The sequence below is a fragment of the Garra rufa genome, chromosome 12 (genome assembly GCF_049309525.1).
Source record: "Garra rufa chromosome 12, GarRuf1.0, whole genome shotgun sequence".
NCBI classification, from domain to species: Eukaryota; Metazoa; Chordata; class Actinopteri; order Cypriniformes; family Cyprinidae; genus Garra; species Garra rufa.
The window spans coordinates 12,384,925-12,403,723 of NC_133372.1; the positions used below are offsets into that span (position 1 = coordinate 12,384,925).

The 18,799-nt window shown below is 36.2% G+C and overlaps 1 protein-coding gene across 1 annotated transcript in view; it reads right to left on the reverse strand.

Moving 5' to 3' along the window:
* Positions 1 to 18,617, reverse strand: part of bmpr2a (bone morphogenetic protein receptor, type II a (serine/threonine kinase)) — a 30,327-nt gene extending 11,710 nt beyond the window's left edge. Inside the window, exons 1-5 of the mRNA XM_073852092.1 lie at positions 17,851 to 18,617; positions 2,548 to 2,700; positions 2,288 to 2,470; positions 1,099 to 1,206; positions 904 to 995 (exon numbers count right to left, since the gene is read on the reverse strand). Coding sequence (XP_073708193.1) covers positions 904 to 995; positions 1,099 to 1,206; positions 2,288 to 2,470; positions 2,548 to 2,700; positions 17,851 to 17,926 — 612 coding nt within the window. The 5' untranslated portion in view covers positions 17,927 to 18,617. The remainder of the gene's footprint in view (positions 1 to 903; positions 996 to 1,098; positions 1,207 to 2,287; positions 2,471 to 2,547; positions 2,701 to 17,850) is intronic.
* Between the last annotated feature and the right edge of the window lie 182 nt (positions 18,618 to 18,799).

The window sequence follows — 18,799 nt, forward strand, 5'->3', positions numbered from 1 at the left end:
AGTCTCTTCTGCTCACCAATCCTGTATTTATTTGATCCAAAGTACAGCAAAAACAGTAAGATTTTAAAATATTTTTGCTATTTAAAATAACTGTTTTCTATTTGAATATATTTTACAATGTAATTTATTCCTGTGATTTCAAAGCTGAATTTTTAGCATCATTACTCCAGTCACATGATCCTTCAGAAATCATTCAAATATTTTGATTTTCTGCTCAAAAAAAACATTTATTATTATTATTAATATTATTATGTTGAAAACAATTATTTCAGGTTTCTTTGATGAATAGAAAGTTCAGATAAACAGCATTTATCTAAAATAGAAATCTTTTGTAACAATATAAATGTCTTTATCATCACTTTTGATCAATTTAAAGCATCCTTGATAAATAAAAGTATTAATTTCTATCATTTCTTTTCCAAAAAAAAAATTATATTGACTCTAGGCTTTTGAATGGTATAGTCAGTGTATATTGTTACAAAAGCTGTTTATTTCAGATAAATGCTGATCTTTGGATCTTTCTATTCATCAAAAAATCCTGAAAATAATGTACTCCACTGTTTTAAATATTGATAATAATAATAATAACAACTGTTTATTGAACAGCAAATCAGCATATTTATATCTATATATTTATATATATATATCAGAATGATTTCTGAAGGATCATGTGAGACTAAAAACTGGAGTAATGATGCTGAAAATGTAGCTTTGATCACAGGAATAAATTACATTGTAAAATGCATTCAAATAGAAATTCACAATATTACTGTTTTGCTGCATTTTGGATCAAGAAAATGCAGGCTTGGTGAGCAGAAGAGACTTCTTTAAAAAAACATCAAAAATCTTACTGCTCAAAAAGTTTTGACTGGTAGTGTATAGTTTCCCTAAGTGTTTTGTCACCTCCAGCAGTACAAGGTTGTCCAAATCCAGAGAAGGAGGAGAAAGCGCAGTCTCCAAAATATCCAAGGTATGCAGAGAGTGTTTACCACGTCCTGGAATACACATGGGCATATAAATCCACATGCACGCAGGTAATTTCATTGTCATGATTGAATCATACATGAGAAGTATCATAACACTACTATGGCAACACACCTCTTAACATGCGGTAGCCGAAAAACAGCAGAATGACGAGGACAGCAACCATGAACACAGTTGCAAAGGCGACAACTATGGCTTCCTCTCTGTGAAGTGGGCGGGTACCTTGAAGGATTCAAAGACAAAATGTTAAACCATTGAGCAGAAAGTGAACTAGAAGTAACAAGTAATTGGACAATATAACAACAATGTGCTATTAATAAACTTTAAAAAAATGTAATAATATTAAATATTATAAATTAAAATAAATATTTGAATTGCAAATTTAAATGATTAGTTCCCTTCCAGAATAAAAATGTCCTGATAATTTGCTTGCCCCATGTCATCCGAGATGTTCATGTCTTTGCATTTTCAGACAAACAGAAATTAAGGTTTTTGAGGAAAACATTCCAGGATTTTTCTCCATATAGTGGACTTCAATGGGGATTAGTGGATTGAAGGTCTAAATTCCAGCATCAAAGGGCTCTACATGATCCCAGCCGAGGAATAACGGTCTTATGTAGCGAAATGATCAGTCATTTACTAAAAAAATACAAAAAATTATATATTTTTTAACCACAAATGCTGTTCTTGCACTAGCTTGACTTGATACATTACGTAGTCACGTTGGAAAGGTCACGCATGACAAAGGCAGAAGTACCGTCCCAGTTTTTACAAACCGAACATGCAAAAAAAGTCAAGCACCCTTTACAAAACAAAAAGCTAAAACAATGATTTCAGGAGGAGAAAATAAGATTAGAGAGAGTTTTTCTGCCTGTACTACCGTTGAAGAACTAACTGTGCATGGCATCAAGCTTTTGTGGTTAAAAAGAACATAAATTGTTTTGTTTTTTTTAGAAAATGACTGATTGTTTCGCTACACAAGACCATTATTCCTCAGCTGGGATCATTTAGAGTCCTTTTGGACCTTCAACCCGTTGGTTCCTTTTAAAGTCCACTTTAAGGAGGAAAATCCTGGAATGTTCTACTCGAAAACCTTAATTTCTTTTCCATTGAAGACAGAAAGACACAAACATCTTGGATGACATGGGGGTGAGTAAATTACCAGGAAGTTTTTATTCTGGAAGTGAACCAATCCTTTAACCTCTGTCTTTCATTTAATGTTAGTACAAACACATTTCACTCAAACCCATTTGTTTCCATTTGCTGAACACTATCTGTACGTCTATGAAACACACACACTCACACTTAGGTAGAGGCGGTTCAGTGGTTGGAGGGGGAGTTGGGAAGTTCTCAGTGAAGTTCAGGTTGCACATGTCTTTGTTGCAGCAGCAGAATCGAAGTGTTCCATTCTGGGCCACTGACGGTGGGTTGGTCACAACGCAGCGGTCATAGCACTCCTGATGGTCACCCACATTTGTCCAGCAACCTGTTTGAAATGAAGGAAATAAAGGTGAGACCAACTGACTGAAGTTCTTTGTGTGTGTGTGTAGAATGTATTTATACCTTGCTTCACTATTAGGATTTCATTATCCTTTTTCACCCAGAGTCCAAAACAGCGACCTCCATGATTACAGCGAATGGTGGAGTTCTCAATGCGATCAGCCAGAGGCTGCTGCCGTTCTGCGAACGCACACTCCCTCTGCTCACTCTGTGCAGCTAAAAAGTCAGAGGAAGGAAGAGTTAAAATGAGAACAAAAGACACAAATAAGACAAACACAGCATTATTAAAGGATTTGAAAACACAATGGTAAAATGAATATAATATGTGACCCTGGACCACAACTGGCCGAGATACAACTATTTGAAAATCTGGAATCTGAGGGTGCAAAAAAATATTGGCAAAATCGCCTTTAAAGTTGTCCAAATGAAGCTCTTACAAATGCATATTACTAATTAAAAATTAAGTTTTGATATATTTAAGGGTAGTAAATTTACAAAATATCTTCATGGAACATGATCTTTGCTTATATCCTAATGATTTTTGGCATAAAAGAAAAATCGATCATTTTGACCCATACAATGTATTTTTGGCTATCGCTACAAATATACCTGTGCTACTTGAGACAGGTTTTGTGGTCCAGGGTCACATATTATAAAAAAAGAAGAAGAACTGATTAGACAGGCCTTGTTCAAAGGCCACATAATAATTGCTTTTTTAATATCTGTCACAATAATGATTTATTGTATGTTTTTACTGTTGAAAAATTATCATTTTTCATGATACACACACACACACACACACACACACACATGTTGGGTTTACATGTTTTATGGGGACATTCCATAGGCGTAATGGTTTTCATACTGCACAAACCGTATTTTCTATCGCCCTACACCTACCCTACACCTAAACCTAGCCCTCACAGGAGATTGTGCACACTTTTACTTCCTCAAAAAAACTCATTGTGCATGATTTATAAGCCTGTTTCCTCATGGGGACCTGAGAAATGTCCCCACAAGGTCAAAATCTACTGGTATTCCTATCCTTGTGGGGACATTTGGTCCCCACAACGTGATGAATACCAGTACACACACACACACACACACACACACACACACACACACACACACACACACACACACACACAATCTGTATCCTACTGGTCATTAAATAGGAACATTGCACAATTGTAATTTTTAAGAATAAAGAACTATATGACAAATAAAATTGCTTACGACATACAACACCACTAAAAACCAATAAGGTTCTATTATGTGTTATTTTCTTTCTATTTTCCCGGGACCACACAACCAGTCATATAGGTCCATTTTTTTAAATTGAGATTTATGCATCACCCTAAAGCTAAATAAATAAGCTTCCCATTGATTTGTTAGAATAGGACAATATTTGGCCGAGATACAGCTATTGGAAAACCTGGAATCTGAGTGTGCAAAAATATCAAAATACTGAGAAAATCGTCTTTAAAGTTGTACAAATGAAGTTTTACAAATGCATATTACTAATAAAAAATTAAGTTTTGATATATATACGGTAAAACATTTACAAAGTATCTTATATGAAATATGATCTTTACTTAATATCCTAATGTTTTTTGACATAAAAGAAAAATAGATAATTTTGACCTATACAATGTATTTTTGGCTATTGCTGCAAATAGACCTGTGCTACTTAAGGCTGGTTTTGTGGTCCAGAGTCACATATGAAGACCTGCCTTAGTACATGACAGATTCTGTCTATCTGAGTCTGTGGAGGGCTGAATATTATGTTAACAGGTGCTCAGTACTATCTACCCAATAGCGCAGAAGAAAAAAACAGGGTATGAATGTTGTGTTCCTCTGTGGATACATGTTGTTTTGAGAATGCAGTATCTTGGCCAGCCCGGCTTTGTGAGAAGCAAACTTCCCACAGCATTTACAGACACTATATTGCACATGTGACGCACCAGAATTGTTTTTTCTTAAAGGTTGCAGATTGAAGACACTATCGTAAGGAATGCAGATGACGCTTATCTCGGAAGGGAGCTCAACTTTGGGAGATTATGTCCAAGGTCATCCTTAGCTATGAAGTCCATAGAGGCCTCCCACTCTCTTCCCTGCTCATGGTCTGATTGTGGAGGAGGATGTGAATGTTTTCTGATAGCAACACAACTGAGCAGTTACCCAGGGGGCTCTATTCTACTAAACATGCACACTAACCCTGAGAGTGCACACAAAGACACACACAAATGTGTCACAGATGAACCGCATTATGCCAGCAGAGGCATGTACGCGCACATACTCAAAGACATTATGTAGGATGTAAAATGTAGAAAGTGTTCTGCATCAAAATCATCAACACATATTAAAATACACATTAAAATGAAAATATGGACTTGGACTAATTAACAATGTGGAATGTGGACTAAATGAGATCTATTTGTTTTTTTAATGGTAATAAAATACAACAATTCTGGAATATACAATTGAGGTCAAAAGTTTACATACACCTTGCAGAATCTGCAAAATGTTAATTATTTTATCAAAATAAGAGGGATCATACAAAATGCATTTTTTATTTAGTACTGACCTGAATAAGATACCTTAATAATCCACAGCTGTGTTTTTTTGTTTAGTGATAGTTGTTCGAGTCCCTTTTTTGTCCTGGACAGTTAAACTGCCTACTGTTCTTCAGAAAAATCCTTCAGGTACCACAAATTCTTCAGTTTTTCAGCATTTCTGTGTATTTGAACTCTTTCCAACAATGACTGTATGATTTTGAGATCCATTTTTTACACTGAGGACAACTGACCCTGCTGAAAAACCCCCCCGCTAAAACCAGCCTAGGCTGGTTGGCTGGTCTTAGCTGGTTTAAGCTGGAAGTAGCTGGTTTGGTCAGGCTGGGAAAGTGGCCAAAACTCTTCTAAAACCAGCCTGCTGACCAGCTATGACCAGCTAAAACCAGCCTGGTTGACTAGCTAAAACCAGCCAACCAGCTTAGGCTGGTTTTAGTTGTTTTTTCAGCAGGTGAGGGACTCCAACTATTACAGAAGGTTCAAAAAGGAACTTCAAAAGGAAACACAATGCATTAAAAGCTGGGGGGTGAAAACTTGTTGAATTTGACGATTAGGGTAAATTAAATTTATTTTGTCTGCTGGGAAACAAGTATCTTCTGTAGCTTCTAAAGGGCAGTACTAAATAAAATAAAAAAAGATAATTAGGCAAAATAAGAAAAATAAACACATCTTCATTCTGTTCAAAAGTTTTCATCCCCCGGCTCTTAATGCATTGAGCATCAGTGAGCATTTTAACCATCTGTCATAGCTGCATATGAGTCCCTCAGTTGTCCTCAGTGTGAAAAGATGGATCTCAAAATCATACAATCATTGTTGGAAAGGGTTCAAACACACAAAAATGCTGAAAAACCAAAGAATTTGTGGGACCTGAAGGATTTTTCTGAAGAAAAGTGGGCAGTTCAACTGTTCAGACCAAACAAGGGACTCATGAACAACTAGATAGCAACACAGTAACAACAGTAAGAATCAAGCGTATGTAAACTTTTGAACTGGGTAATTTTTATAAATTCATCTATTATTTTCTCTGCACATATTTGTGCAGATTCTAGCATATGGGAGTCTAACCGGAAACAAAATATCCAAATATCTTAGAACTTGAAATGTCCTGCAGTGTAACAAGTGTCAGGAGGTGTGAAAACTGTTCAAAACACCTTATTGAAACACTTTTCGGTAACACTTTACAATAAGGTTCATTAGTTAACATTAGTTAACCACATTAGTTAACATGAACTAATAATGAACAGCACTTATACAGCATTTATTAATCTTTGTTAATGTTAATTTCAACATTTACTAATACATTACTGAAATCTTCTTAACATTAGTTAATGCAGTGTGAATTAACATGAACAAACAATGAACAACTGTATTTTCGTTAACTAACGTTAATAAAGATTAGTAAATACAGTAACAAATGTATTGCTCATGGTTAGTTCATGTTAGTTAATACATTAACTAATGTTTAACTAATGAACCTTATTGTAAAGTGTTACCCACTTTTCTAATTGTATTATTATTGGATTGCATTCTATTAGGATGTTTTGTCACTTTGAATAAAATCATACAAATGTAAATGTTTTAAAATTACTGTGCAGGTAGATTTGTAGCAATAGCCAACAATACATTGTTTGGGTCAAAATGTTCTTTCTTTTATTCCAAAAATCATTAGGATATTAAGTAAAGATCATGTTCCATTAGGATTTAGTAAATTTCCTACTGTAAATATATCAAAACTTTATTTTTATTAGTAATATGCATTGCTAAAAACTTCTGGACAACTTTAAAGGTGATTTTTTTTCAATATTTAGATTTTCTTTGCACCCTCAGATTCCAGATTTTTTAAAAATTGTATCTCGGCAAACTATTGTCCTATCCTATCCTTATTTATTCAGCTTTCAGATGAACTATGACTAGTTTTGGGGTCCAGGGTAACATATATAACCCAAAATATTGATGTTTAAAAAATAATGTCCAGATGTACACAGAATCATTTATCTATGAAGCTACAAGCTAAATTCAGTTTCCACCACTGAATCAGCCAATGGTGGTTTCTGACACTGGCTGACACATCAACCTAATGAGCAGTCAGCCAATGGGATGCTCTGACACAGGCTGACATATCGGGATAATGAATGTGGTCTATTCATCCCTCTCTGCATTCAAGTGACAAGCACATTGGGGAGGAAGAGTGTGTATATGTGTACCCAAGAAGATGACTGTTTCTGACAAGGTGAGGAGAGAAAAACTCACTTGCTGCAGTGTAAAGAAACAAGTACGAGAGGAAAAGAGGAAAATATATATATATTACGCCTTCAAAATTGTTCATTGTCACATCAAATCGAATACGATGACTATTACTGTCCCGTAGTCAGCATTTTACTGCCTCCTCATCAAAAAGCTGCGAAATATTATTAAATTATAGCTCGGGCAACCTGATACCCCTGCAATCCAGTTTATGAAGCACTTTAACAGCAAAACAGCAAACAAAATCCAACTCAGTGAAGTGGATAATTCATGACTCTCCACTTCTAACAGCACTACAAAGCACAGCAATGTGCTCACGACCTACATACTGATTCACATCTAATGCTTCCAGCCAAAAAAACCCTCCCTTGCCTTTTCTCCAATCTGTCCATCCAGCCATACTTTCACCCAGCTGCTCTGCTTAGCCATTTGAGTACACTAATATTCACAAGATTAGATATATCTGTGTGTGAAAAAGCGTACGTCAGAGGTAAATAAGACTCATTCAACATCAACCCATGATATGCAAATGTTTTTGCACCAGCAGTAGTTCTCTCAAAAATTAAAATGTTGTCAACAATTTCCAACACTTAATTTTATAGTCTCCTTGTTACACGTTACATGTAGGCCTACTTTCTATAATAAATAGTAAAACTGTAAATTATGCATGCTAATTAATAGTTCATTAGTATTACTCTGTCTTTGTGTTGTTACACAAGGACAGCTTAAAATAAAGTGTAACCTCCAAATGATTATTATTTGTAGATGCACAATATATCATGCTGGTTTTTGATTAATATTAAAGATTTTTTGATTTTATTGAATATATAGCATACTGTACCACTCAAAAGTTTTTTAATGATTTTTAAATTATCTTCTGCTCACCAAGCCTGCATTTATTTGATCCAAAGTACAGCAAAAACAGTAAAATTCTGAAATATTTGTACTTTTTAAAATAATTGTTTCCTATTTAAATATATTTTAACGTTTAGTTTATTCCTGTTATCAAAGCACAAAGCACAAATGTCACATGGTCCTTCAGAAACCATTCTAATATGCTGATTTGCTGTTCAAGAAACATATCATTATTATTATCAATATTTAAAAAAGTTGAGTACATTTTTTTCAGGGTTCTTTGTTGAATAGAAAGATCCCAAGATCAGCATTTATCTGAAATAAAAAGCTTTTGCAACATTAAACACAATACCATTCAAAAGATTGTGGTCAGAATAAATTTTTTATTTTTGGGAAAGAAATTAATTAATTAACTGTTTCATTTAGCAGGGATGCTTTAAATTGATCAAAGTGATGAAAAGGACATTTAAAATGTTACAAAATAATTATTTTTCAGATAAATGCTGTTCTTCTGAAATTTCTATTTATCAAAGAAACCTATTTTCAACATAATATTAATAATAAATGGAGCACATGTTTACTTTATTTTGAGTCTAAAATCTGAGTCTATTGACAAGTCCAAGAATAGAATGAAAGTAAAAAGGAGCTGGGTTGTTTTTCCACTAGGTTCACTTTTGGCTCCGTTTAACATACAGACAGACCAATAATCTGTTTGACCGATCATCCACATCCAATGCAAAACTCTGATATTCTGCAGAAGATTTCCTTGTTTCTCAAAAAAAAAAAAAAAAATAAATAAAATCACACAAATCAGAGTGTGAATGCTCCAAATGTGCTTTACAGCTTACCGAACCCCTTTAGCCTATATTGTGTGTTTTAAAAGCAAAAATCTCTGTGTTCACTGTATTTTGAGATCTGAGTCCAATTTCAAGGCCAGGAACAGAATGAAAAAGGACCGTTTTTTCTTTTTTCCCTCAGTATTTAGTCCACTTAACATACAAAAAGACTTTTTTGTAATTTGCCAAAGATAACTAAAAAATGATAATATGAGGTTGGAATGAGATGTGAATAAGTAAATGATGACATTGTTCATTTTGGAGCGAAATATTCCTTTAAATCTTGGTATGTAAACAAAGCAATTTCACAGATAAACCGCCCTTATCAACATACTACAGAACAAATCAGAGCTACACAACAGACTGAAAGAACATTGTCTCAGTGCTTCACAACTCACAGAGTCAAATACACAACTATCTCTATGCCAATGTAAGACTTACTGTACTTTCATGCTGGAGTTATACGAGTTCTAATGTGTGGTATAGAAAAACACAAACACTACGCAAAAACCCAGACAATCCCACACTATGGAATGCAGCGACTATTTCAGGAAGCACACAAAATTACTGTCACACACAAAAGAAGAGGAAACTGCACGCACACACATACTGACACACACATAGGTTTGGCGGAAAAATGTTGCAGGTCAAAATGAAACTTGACTAGAATGCATTGAGGCAAAGTGGAAAATCAGAGGGTGTTTCGATGGGTCCATTTAGAGCAGTGGTTCTCAACTTTTAGCACAAGGCCTTAATTTTCCACAACAATATTTAGTTCACATGACTTTTTTCCAATTTTTCCAGATTTAAGGATTTTAAAGTAAAAATATATATTTTACTCACAATTTCTACCTGATACAATATTTCAGAGTAGAGGTCGACCGATATATCGTCCGGCCGATATATCGCGCCGATATTTGCCATTTTTTAATATATCGGCATCGGCCGATATCCGCGTTTAGTAGCGCCGATTTAAAGTCAGGCACGCCTGCGGGCAGCCCCGTGTTATTGGTGCGGTATATCGCTGTGAAGGACCCCAAGCCAAAACTTTTGTAAGATTCAATAACATTTCTGAGAGATCAAGGTAAGGATTAAATTCTGATATTTCAAAGTCCCATGGCCATATATGTACTATATATTACTAGTAAACTATGAAGTTTTGCTTTCACTTAGTGAAAGAAAGCATAGAACCGTCGGTAACTGGCATAATGCTACAGCTGGTTAAAGGTTTGCTTACTTGCAGTTAAGTTTAAAGACCGTAGTCTAAAACGATCAGCAGCTTGTTTGCTAACATATAAGCCCAACAGGGACGGATTATGGGTTGTGTGGGCCCCTGGGCAAAACATTCGCGATGCCCCCCCCCCCCCTCCCCTCCCCTCCCCATGACATGTATAAATCTGACGATGCGGTCAAAATAATATGTGCTGTGAATTTCTTGCCAACTAGAGCCACGGCGGGCAAATGATAAATGAAACCTTTTGTCCTACCTTAAAACTTAGTAGCTACAGTTAATGTTGTCGTTAGCTGTGTGATCCTTTTGTCTTCTTGCCGGCTCATGGAAGTCTTTATCAGTTTAAATTTGCGATTGTAGATCTAATTTTATTACATTACTTTTCGTTCTTTTACTTTATGCCATATAGATTTAGGAGGGCAAGCATACTATAAAACAGATTGAAAAAACATATCCATGATTTCAATTTGGGAATGCCCACTAGAAACGTCTACCGCACACCCATATAATTCTTTTCTTTTTTCATTTAAATTGCTTAATTTTCTGTCAAGTCCGTGTGCATTTGCTATTTCTGACCAATTGGGCTTAAATTAACAATACCCTTTTTTAAAAGCATGGCTTTTCTTCCCTTAATAACCGTTGGCATGGGTAAACAAAATAAACTAAGCAATATGATCTAGGTTATTTTGCTGATAAAATCGGCAATGTATTTGGTACAATAACGTGGATTAAAATTGCATTAAAACAATGTATTGTATGCAGAAATTGCTAGAGTAGAATAACACCCTAGAATCTTTGATCCGAATATTAGCAACATTCCATAACCTGTGCGAAGCAGCCATAGATTGTGTATTGGCAGCAGCCGGTGGGCTGGGCTCTACACTGGCAGCCAGCATGTGTCAGGTTCTTAAGGGGGAGGGAGGGAGATTTTGATACATTTGGAAAATAATTCACCATGAACCAGTTGTGAAACTTTGGGGACTTTTTATGCAGCTAAAGGGAGAAATAACATTTAATTTTACTGTTCCTACTCCAAGTCACCATTTTGTATAATATGGATAACATTTAGGTCTAATTATAGATATTTTGTGAAAAAGTAAAAAAAATAATAAAAAAAAATGCAAATGTTAAACTACCTGTCACTACTCTTCCTTCTTGCAAAGTCATCCACTAAACACTGTTATTAACACCAACTTTCTCAAATTAATTCAAATATTTATTATTTGGAGTGTCATTATTGATGTCACGTACATTCACATCAGAAGAGACCAGAGCGACAAAAGTCATTATTTCTCTATGGAGAGTCGGCGAATTGGCCGAACAAAGCAAATTCACTGGCAGCGAAGCGAATTGGGCGACCAGAGCGAAAAAGAGAAGTTAAAAGTCAGTTAACCTTATGTAATGAGTTATGACGTGGTTCGGTGAAAACCAATTCTAATATATAGATTTACCAACGCCCCACAGTAACAGGCTAAATCAAACATTCCAATGAGCGAACAAAGTGAATAAAGCAAATTCAACAACAAAGCTTCTTTAACGACCTTGGCGACGTGTTCGCTTTGGTCTCTCCTGGTGTGAACGTACAGTGAGAGCCATGTTGGGGCACAGTTAGTGATCACACTACATGTGTACCGTGTCCAGCTGAACCATGCCAGAATCCACCTGTGTACCATATCCCCGTAGACAAACGAGTGATCAGGGGTGTAGTGGTAAAATAAGAGGTGGGTGAACTACGAATTCTGTGATCACATTTTGTGCATAAACTATACTATGATGTGCATTTAGATCAATTGAGAAGTGGGTAAACTCTAATTCTGAAATTTCAGAGGTGGGTAAACCATGTTTACTTGCATTTAGCCTCCACTACAGCCCTGGGAGTGATTAAACTGGTCAAACTCTTACACTGGTCTGGGGGCCACTCAGAGGGCAGGTTAACCGCCTCCATCCCACCATGCTACTGCTCCCTAGTCAGAGGGCCTTCTGTAAGGCCCCCTCCCCTCCCGCCAGAAACCAGGAGCCCCATGGTAGGGGCCCTTGTAATCAGATGGCCCTCTAAAGGTACACTACACCCTCCTCCCTAGGGCCTCCTAGTAGGGCCCTCATAATCAGAGGGCCCTCTAAAAGCCCCCAAAACCCCATCCTCCCTAGGACCCCCTTGTAGCCAGAAGCCAGGACCATAATAGGAGGGCCTAAGAGGGCCTTCTAAAAGTAGGCTCCCATGCACCCATTTACCTATAAAGTTTCTATAGCAGGGCCGGGGGCCCCCTGAAAGCACGGACCCCCCACCACCACCACCACAACCACCACAATTCAAGGGCCCTTGGCAGCCAAACGCCCTCCCTATAGGGTCAGGGCAGGGGCCCTTGTAAGCAGAGGTTTAAAGAATGTAGGCCCTCTAAAATAGACAAACGAAAATACATTGTTGATAAGCGTTGCAAATTGTTTTGGGCTAGGGGCCCCACGGGCCCCCTGCACCCCAAGGGCCCCTGGGCAGCGGCCCCGCTGGCCCGGTCCGTAATCCGTCCCTGAAGCCCAAGTGTCATAAGTTCTTTTTTATTTTTCCTGTATCCGAGTCGGAGAATTTCACTGTGTGCATGGGGTGAAGGCAGCGGCGGCTCTCACAAACAATGCAGCTTTACGATTACTCCGCCCCGCTCGGAGACAGTGATGCACGGAGGGTGGTTATATCCGCGGGTCTGGTAATAAAAAAATGCATTCTAATTACTTGTGGGTGGGTCGCGCGTGGATGAGATAAATCAATAATGATGTAAACATTAACTACATTTTCTAAAATCTGAACCTGAGTTGTGGTCAGGAGGACCGTGGCGCCAGCTTCCTTTTAAATATATTTTGATGATTGCACCTGACGGCGCCGTCCTCTCCGTCACCTCAGATACTGCGAGTTTATAACTATGGTCACGTTCAGATGTAAGTAAAAGTTATTTTTTTCAGCACGGATTTGGCTTAAAAGCACGAGTGATTAAGCCTATATATACTGTAAGTCTGCAGCGATGTGAAGATCAGCTGTTAAAATGAACCATCCATTCATCATATCATCATGCAAAACTAAGAATTAGAATAATTGTAATAGGACGATCACGTGCGGTTTGCTAAATCTGAGAAAAATATAAGTGCGGGTGGGTGGCAGGCGGATTACACTATTGCCTGCTTTTGCTTTATTTCATCGTGAAAAATAAGATTTTGCTCTCTTTTGTCGTCAAAATTATTCTGAAACAAGTCACAACTGAGCCGCTGTGCATCTCCATTTAAACAGCGGTGTTTCGTTTATGAATGAACGTGCGTTTTTAAACGAATCTAGTGAAATGATTCAATTTCTCATTCATAAAGAGAGTCATTTGCTTCATTCAGGAATGAATCAGCTGTTCAAACGAATCAAATGAATGATATGATTCACTAATTAAATCAGTGTCTTGCCGCCATCTGCTGGCAGGTCCTCTCAGTTACGTATATAAATCATTTAAAGTTTAACATTAATCTCAGCTCTTAAACTTTTATGTAAATTATTGACAGTTTTTATATGATCTGTTTTATATATTTAATACTTGGTCAGTTTGATTTGTTTGGTTAACTTTGGTTAAATCTTTTATAATAATACTGTGCAGTGCACAAAATCAAGATGGTTCATTGTGTTCATTGTTCATGATGTAAAGTTTAGAAATGATGTGCATCCTTTTTAGATTGACATTTTAGCATGCAAATAAAGGGGAGAACTTCAAGATATCGGCCCTAAAAATCGGCAGCACATATCGGCCATCGGCTGACCCTGACCTCTAAACATCGGCATCGGCATCGGTTAAAGAAAACCCCATATCGGTCGATCTCTATTTCAGAGCTTGGCATAACTAGACAAAAATGTATATTTATAATAAAAATGCCCATGGAATCTTAATATCTTATTAATTTTATATGACGTTTCCAGGTTTACACTGCAAAAATGCTTTTCTTACTTACTTTTGTCTTGTTTCCAGCCAAAATACCAAAATATTCTTAAATCAAGGTTTTTCTAGACAAGTAAAAATTATTTTCTTGTTTTCAGAAAAAACAAGTCAAAATTAAATGAGGTTTTGCTTAGAACAAGCAAAATAATCTGCCAATGGGCTAAACAGAAAAATCTTATTTCAAACAGAAAACAAGATTATTTTTTTTTTACCCCATTGGCAGATTATTTTGTTTGTTTCAAGCAAAAACACACTTAATTTTGACTTGTTTTTTTCTGAAAACAAGAAAATAATTTGTACTTGTCTAGAAAATCCTTCTTGATTTAAGAATCTGTAGATATTTTGGCTGGAAACAAGATAAAAAAAGCTAATTAAGAAAATCATTTTTTGCAGTGTAGTAGTGTAGCCTTTATTATATACATTATATTGCCAAAAGTATTGGGACACCCCCTTTTAATGAACAGGTTTGACTACTGTAGTCATTTCCATGAGTACAAATCTTAAAGTTTAAGCATATAATGATATTCTGGGGAATTGTGTGCTTCTAATTCTATAGCAACAGTTTGTACAGGACCCTTTTCTATTCTAGCATGACAATGGCTCTGTGCATAAGGCAAGGTTCATAGAGAAATTATTGATTCAGTCAGTGTGGAGTCCTAATCCTAGTTGAACACCTCCCCAAACACCAATGACTTGTACATACACTATATGGACAAAAGTATTGGGACACCCCCTTCTTTAGAACAATAAAGACTGTGGCAACAAATATGAAACATAATGTATTTCAAAATTGTATTTCCATCTGTTGCAATCATTTTGGAAAAGCAAAAATGACTGAAAAAGTTATTGGTGTTTGGTGATGAGTTTTTGGCTTAAGGTCTGCACTTAAAGCTGAGATTAGGACTTGGCTTTCTGCAGACCAGTAAAGTTCTTCCACACTGACTGAATCAATCATTTCTTTTTGGCATTGCCAAGTCATGTAGAAAAGGGTCCTGTCCAAACTGTTCCTATAAAATTATAAGCACACAATTCCCTAGAACAGGGATCACCAAATCTGGACCTCGAGATCCATTTTCCTGCAGAGTTTATTTTTTTGAGCATGCTAATCAAGGTCTTCAGGATCATTAGAGAATAACAGGTAGGTGAGTGTGATCAGGGTTGGAGCTAAACTCTGCAGTGCATTGGACCTCCAGGGTAAGATTTGGGGAACCCTGCCATAGAATATAATTATATGCTTAAATATTAAGATTTGTACTCATGGAAATTACTAAAGTAGTCAAACCTGTTCATTAGAAGGGGGTGTCCCAATACTTTTGGCAATATAGTGTATATCCAAGTTTTTCCAGTCAAAAGGAATCTTGATTCTTCAAAGAAAAAGCAGTTGTTGAGGGGGTGAATTAAAACAAAGTGAAATATCTTTAATTTTTTTGTTGTTTTGGCCTATTTGAATGCTTATTTTGGCTTCTGAGTCTTCCTGAGGCCCCCGGCTCTACGCTTGAGAAACAGTGAAATTGAAGTGTAAACTAGGTGTGAAAACACCCTTAAAATAGAGACTGACGAATAATACATTTCATCAGTATTTTTTCCACTTTTCCATAATTGATTCTTTAATTTTGGGGATACTGATAAATGGCTTGTCTACAGAATAGCACCCAATAGCTCAAATGCTATACAACAGGAACCAACGGTAAAATGTTGTATTATTTAAACAACATTTTTTTACATTACAGTTACATAACATTGAAAACTAAATTATTATTTATATTCGAATATTCATAACTGTTGTTTTGGCATTTCCAAAATACTAGTAGTGTTTATATTTTTAAATTAGCTTTTTATATGTTGTTTTTATTTTAATTTTAAGTTCGTTTTAGTGACTTTTAGTAGTTTTTTTTATATATATTTATATTTTTTATTTCCGTATTTGATTTAGTAACCTTAGTACTTTTTACCTTTTTTCAGTTACTTCCCAAGGTAGCGTTTCTAAATTTTTTTAGGTTTATGTTTTTCATCTAATATTTACACAGTGCTTACTGTTTTATTGTTGAAATCTAATAATCATTTACACTACCAGTCAAAATTTATAATGTTTTTAATAGAATTCTCTTCTGCTCAGCAAGCCTGCATTTATTTGATTCAAAACACAGCAAAAGCAGTAATATTGTGGAGTATTTTTACTATTTAAAATAACTGCTTTCTATTTGAATATATTTTAAAATGTAGTTTTATTCCTATGATTTCAAAGCTGAATTTTTATCATCATTACTCCAGTGACATGATCTTTCAGAAATTATTCTAATATTCGAATTTGCTGGTCAAAAAACATTTATTATTATTATTATGTTGAAAACAGCTGAGTAGAATTTTTCAGGTTTCTTTGATAAATAGAAAGTTCAGAAAAAAAATATTTTTCTGAAATAGAAATCTTTTGTAATATTGTGTCTTTATCATCACTTTTGATCAACTCAAATCATCCTTGCTAAATAAAAGTATTAATTTCTATAATTTATTTCCAAATAAATGAAAAAAATCCTGTAAAAATGTAATCAGCATATTAGGATGATTTCTGAAAGATCATGTGACACTGAAGACTAGAGTAATGATGCTAAAAATCCAGCTTTGTTATCACAGGAATAAATTACATTTTACAAAATACATTAAAATAGAAAACAGTTATTTCAAATATTTCAATATTTCAAAATGTTACTGCTTTTGCAGTACTTTGGATCAAATAAATGCAGGCTTGGTGAGCAGAAGAGACGTCTTTAATAAAACACCCAAAATCTTACTGTTCAAAAACTTTTGACTGGTAGCTAGCTATCATTATGTCATTGTAGCAAAAATAAAATTGTTCTACATATTTCGACTGAGTTTGGCACTGCTCTACAACACAATCACAACACTACTTTTATAGCACCATAGTACCTACAAATTTAATGCTGGCTCAAATCTGAAGTGGACATAAGCAAGCTTTTAACGTTCTTGAGTGGTGTACTGTCCTCAGATATCTGTCTGAGCAGATACTTGGCTCTGGTTCCAGCCCGGATGGTCAGACTGCAGGGTTAGCTGTGGAGAAAGCCAATCTGCAAGCCATAATGCGCATATTTAAGCATCAAACCGCAAGATGAGAAATTAAGTTTCATGCTTGTCTTAACGGCTAATCAGTGTTTAGCCTTTATTCTCCCCACATGAACCATGAGCAGGGTCAGCTCTTATCTTATCTGTGTGATGCTCAGTAGCTTTACTGCAGCTCAGGGGCTGGTGCCAGAAAGAGCACACATACACACACAAACACACACGTATATATTTAAATGGACAAATAAACACAGATACAGAGGCACACGTTTATATATACACATCCACACACACGATCACATAAAACGTGCGGATCTCGACTCACACACACACCTACTCGCTTTGTTACTTATCCATAAATTCACAAACACACACACACTCAGGAAATGAAGAGTTCCTGATGGATGTGGGTGGCAGTAAATTCACCACAAAACTGCCAAGACACAAACACACACTCAGTGTACAATTAATTACGCCTTGACTTTGAGAGGATATGGAGGGATTTGGAAACTAGGGTGTGGAACAGCAATTTTACTGTAATTCTATGATATTTACTGCCATTCTATGGCTACTATCTGTTAACTATTACTTACCAGCCACAGGACCCAGAAGAACCACCATGGCAATCAGTCCAACGTGAAGAATTGTTATTCGGCTTTCAACTGCCATGTTTTTCTTTTCTCTTCCTCTTCAAAACAATATATTCTGATTTATTCTCAGTTACTTGTATAGCTGTCCAGGCTTCAGACTGCAGTCAGGCAAGAATATCTGTGCTTTGGAGAGTCCAGCATCACACATTTTCTTCAAAACAGTTGTTCATCACAGTATAAAACTATCTTAAATGTCTTGAATTTTCCTTCATAGTTTTTTCCTCCAGCAGGAAGCATCAAATGTAACCAGCTGATGACTGAGAAATCTGTCTAGTGCGAGTCTGTGTCTGTTGTAACAAACCAAATTAACAAATCACATCCAACTTTGTTTTCCCCCTTTGTTCCAAAGCAGGCGCCCCATACATTTGCCTAATCAGAGTTTAGCGCAGTTATATGGGACATCCCGAGACCGCAAGTCTCCTCGATGGTAGCACACAGTTTGTGGTAACGTTACAGGGTAACATCCGTTTCGTGACTCCCGACTATTAAAATGTCCATTTGTCGTCATATTCCTCGCGTTCGTTATCTTTTGATCTTCGTTTCAGGAATTTGCTCTGTTTCCATGATCCATTGAGCTGGGAAACGGTAGGTTTTGCGTTTTTCGACCGTACTCCAAACAACGGGAGCGCCAACAGAAGACGGCCAGGAAGGCACAGCAGACCAGACAGCGACTGGAAACGCCTCGTCTTCAGATTGTCTCCGGGATCCGATTGTTCGATGTGGGGGCCGATTTATAAGAGAAAAGAGGTGAAGCGCCCTCATGCGGTAGACTGAGAAAATGACACTATATGAAGACACGAGATACAAAATCAAGGCTGAAAAATAAACACCGTCGTGGGGAGAGCTGTAATTTAATAATTTACCGTTTTAAAATGTAAAATAAAAAAAAATA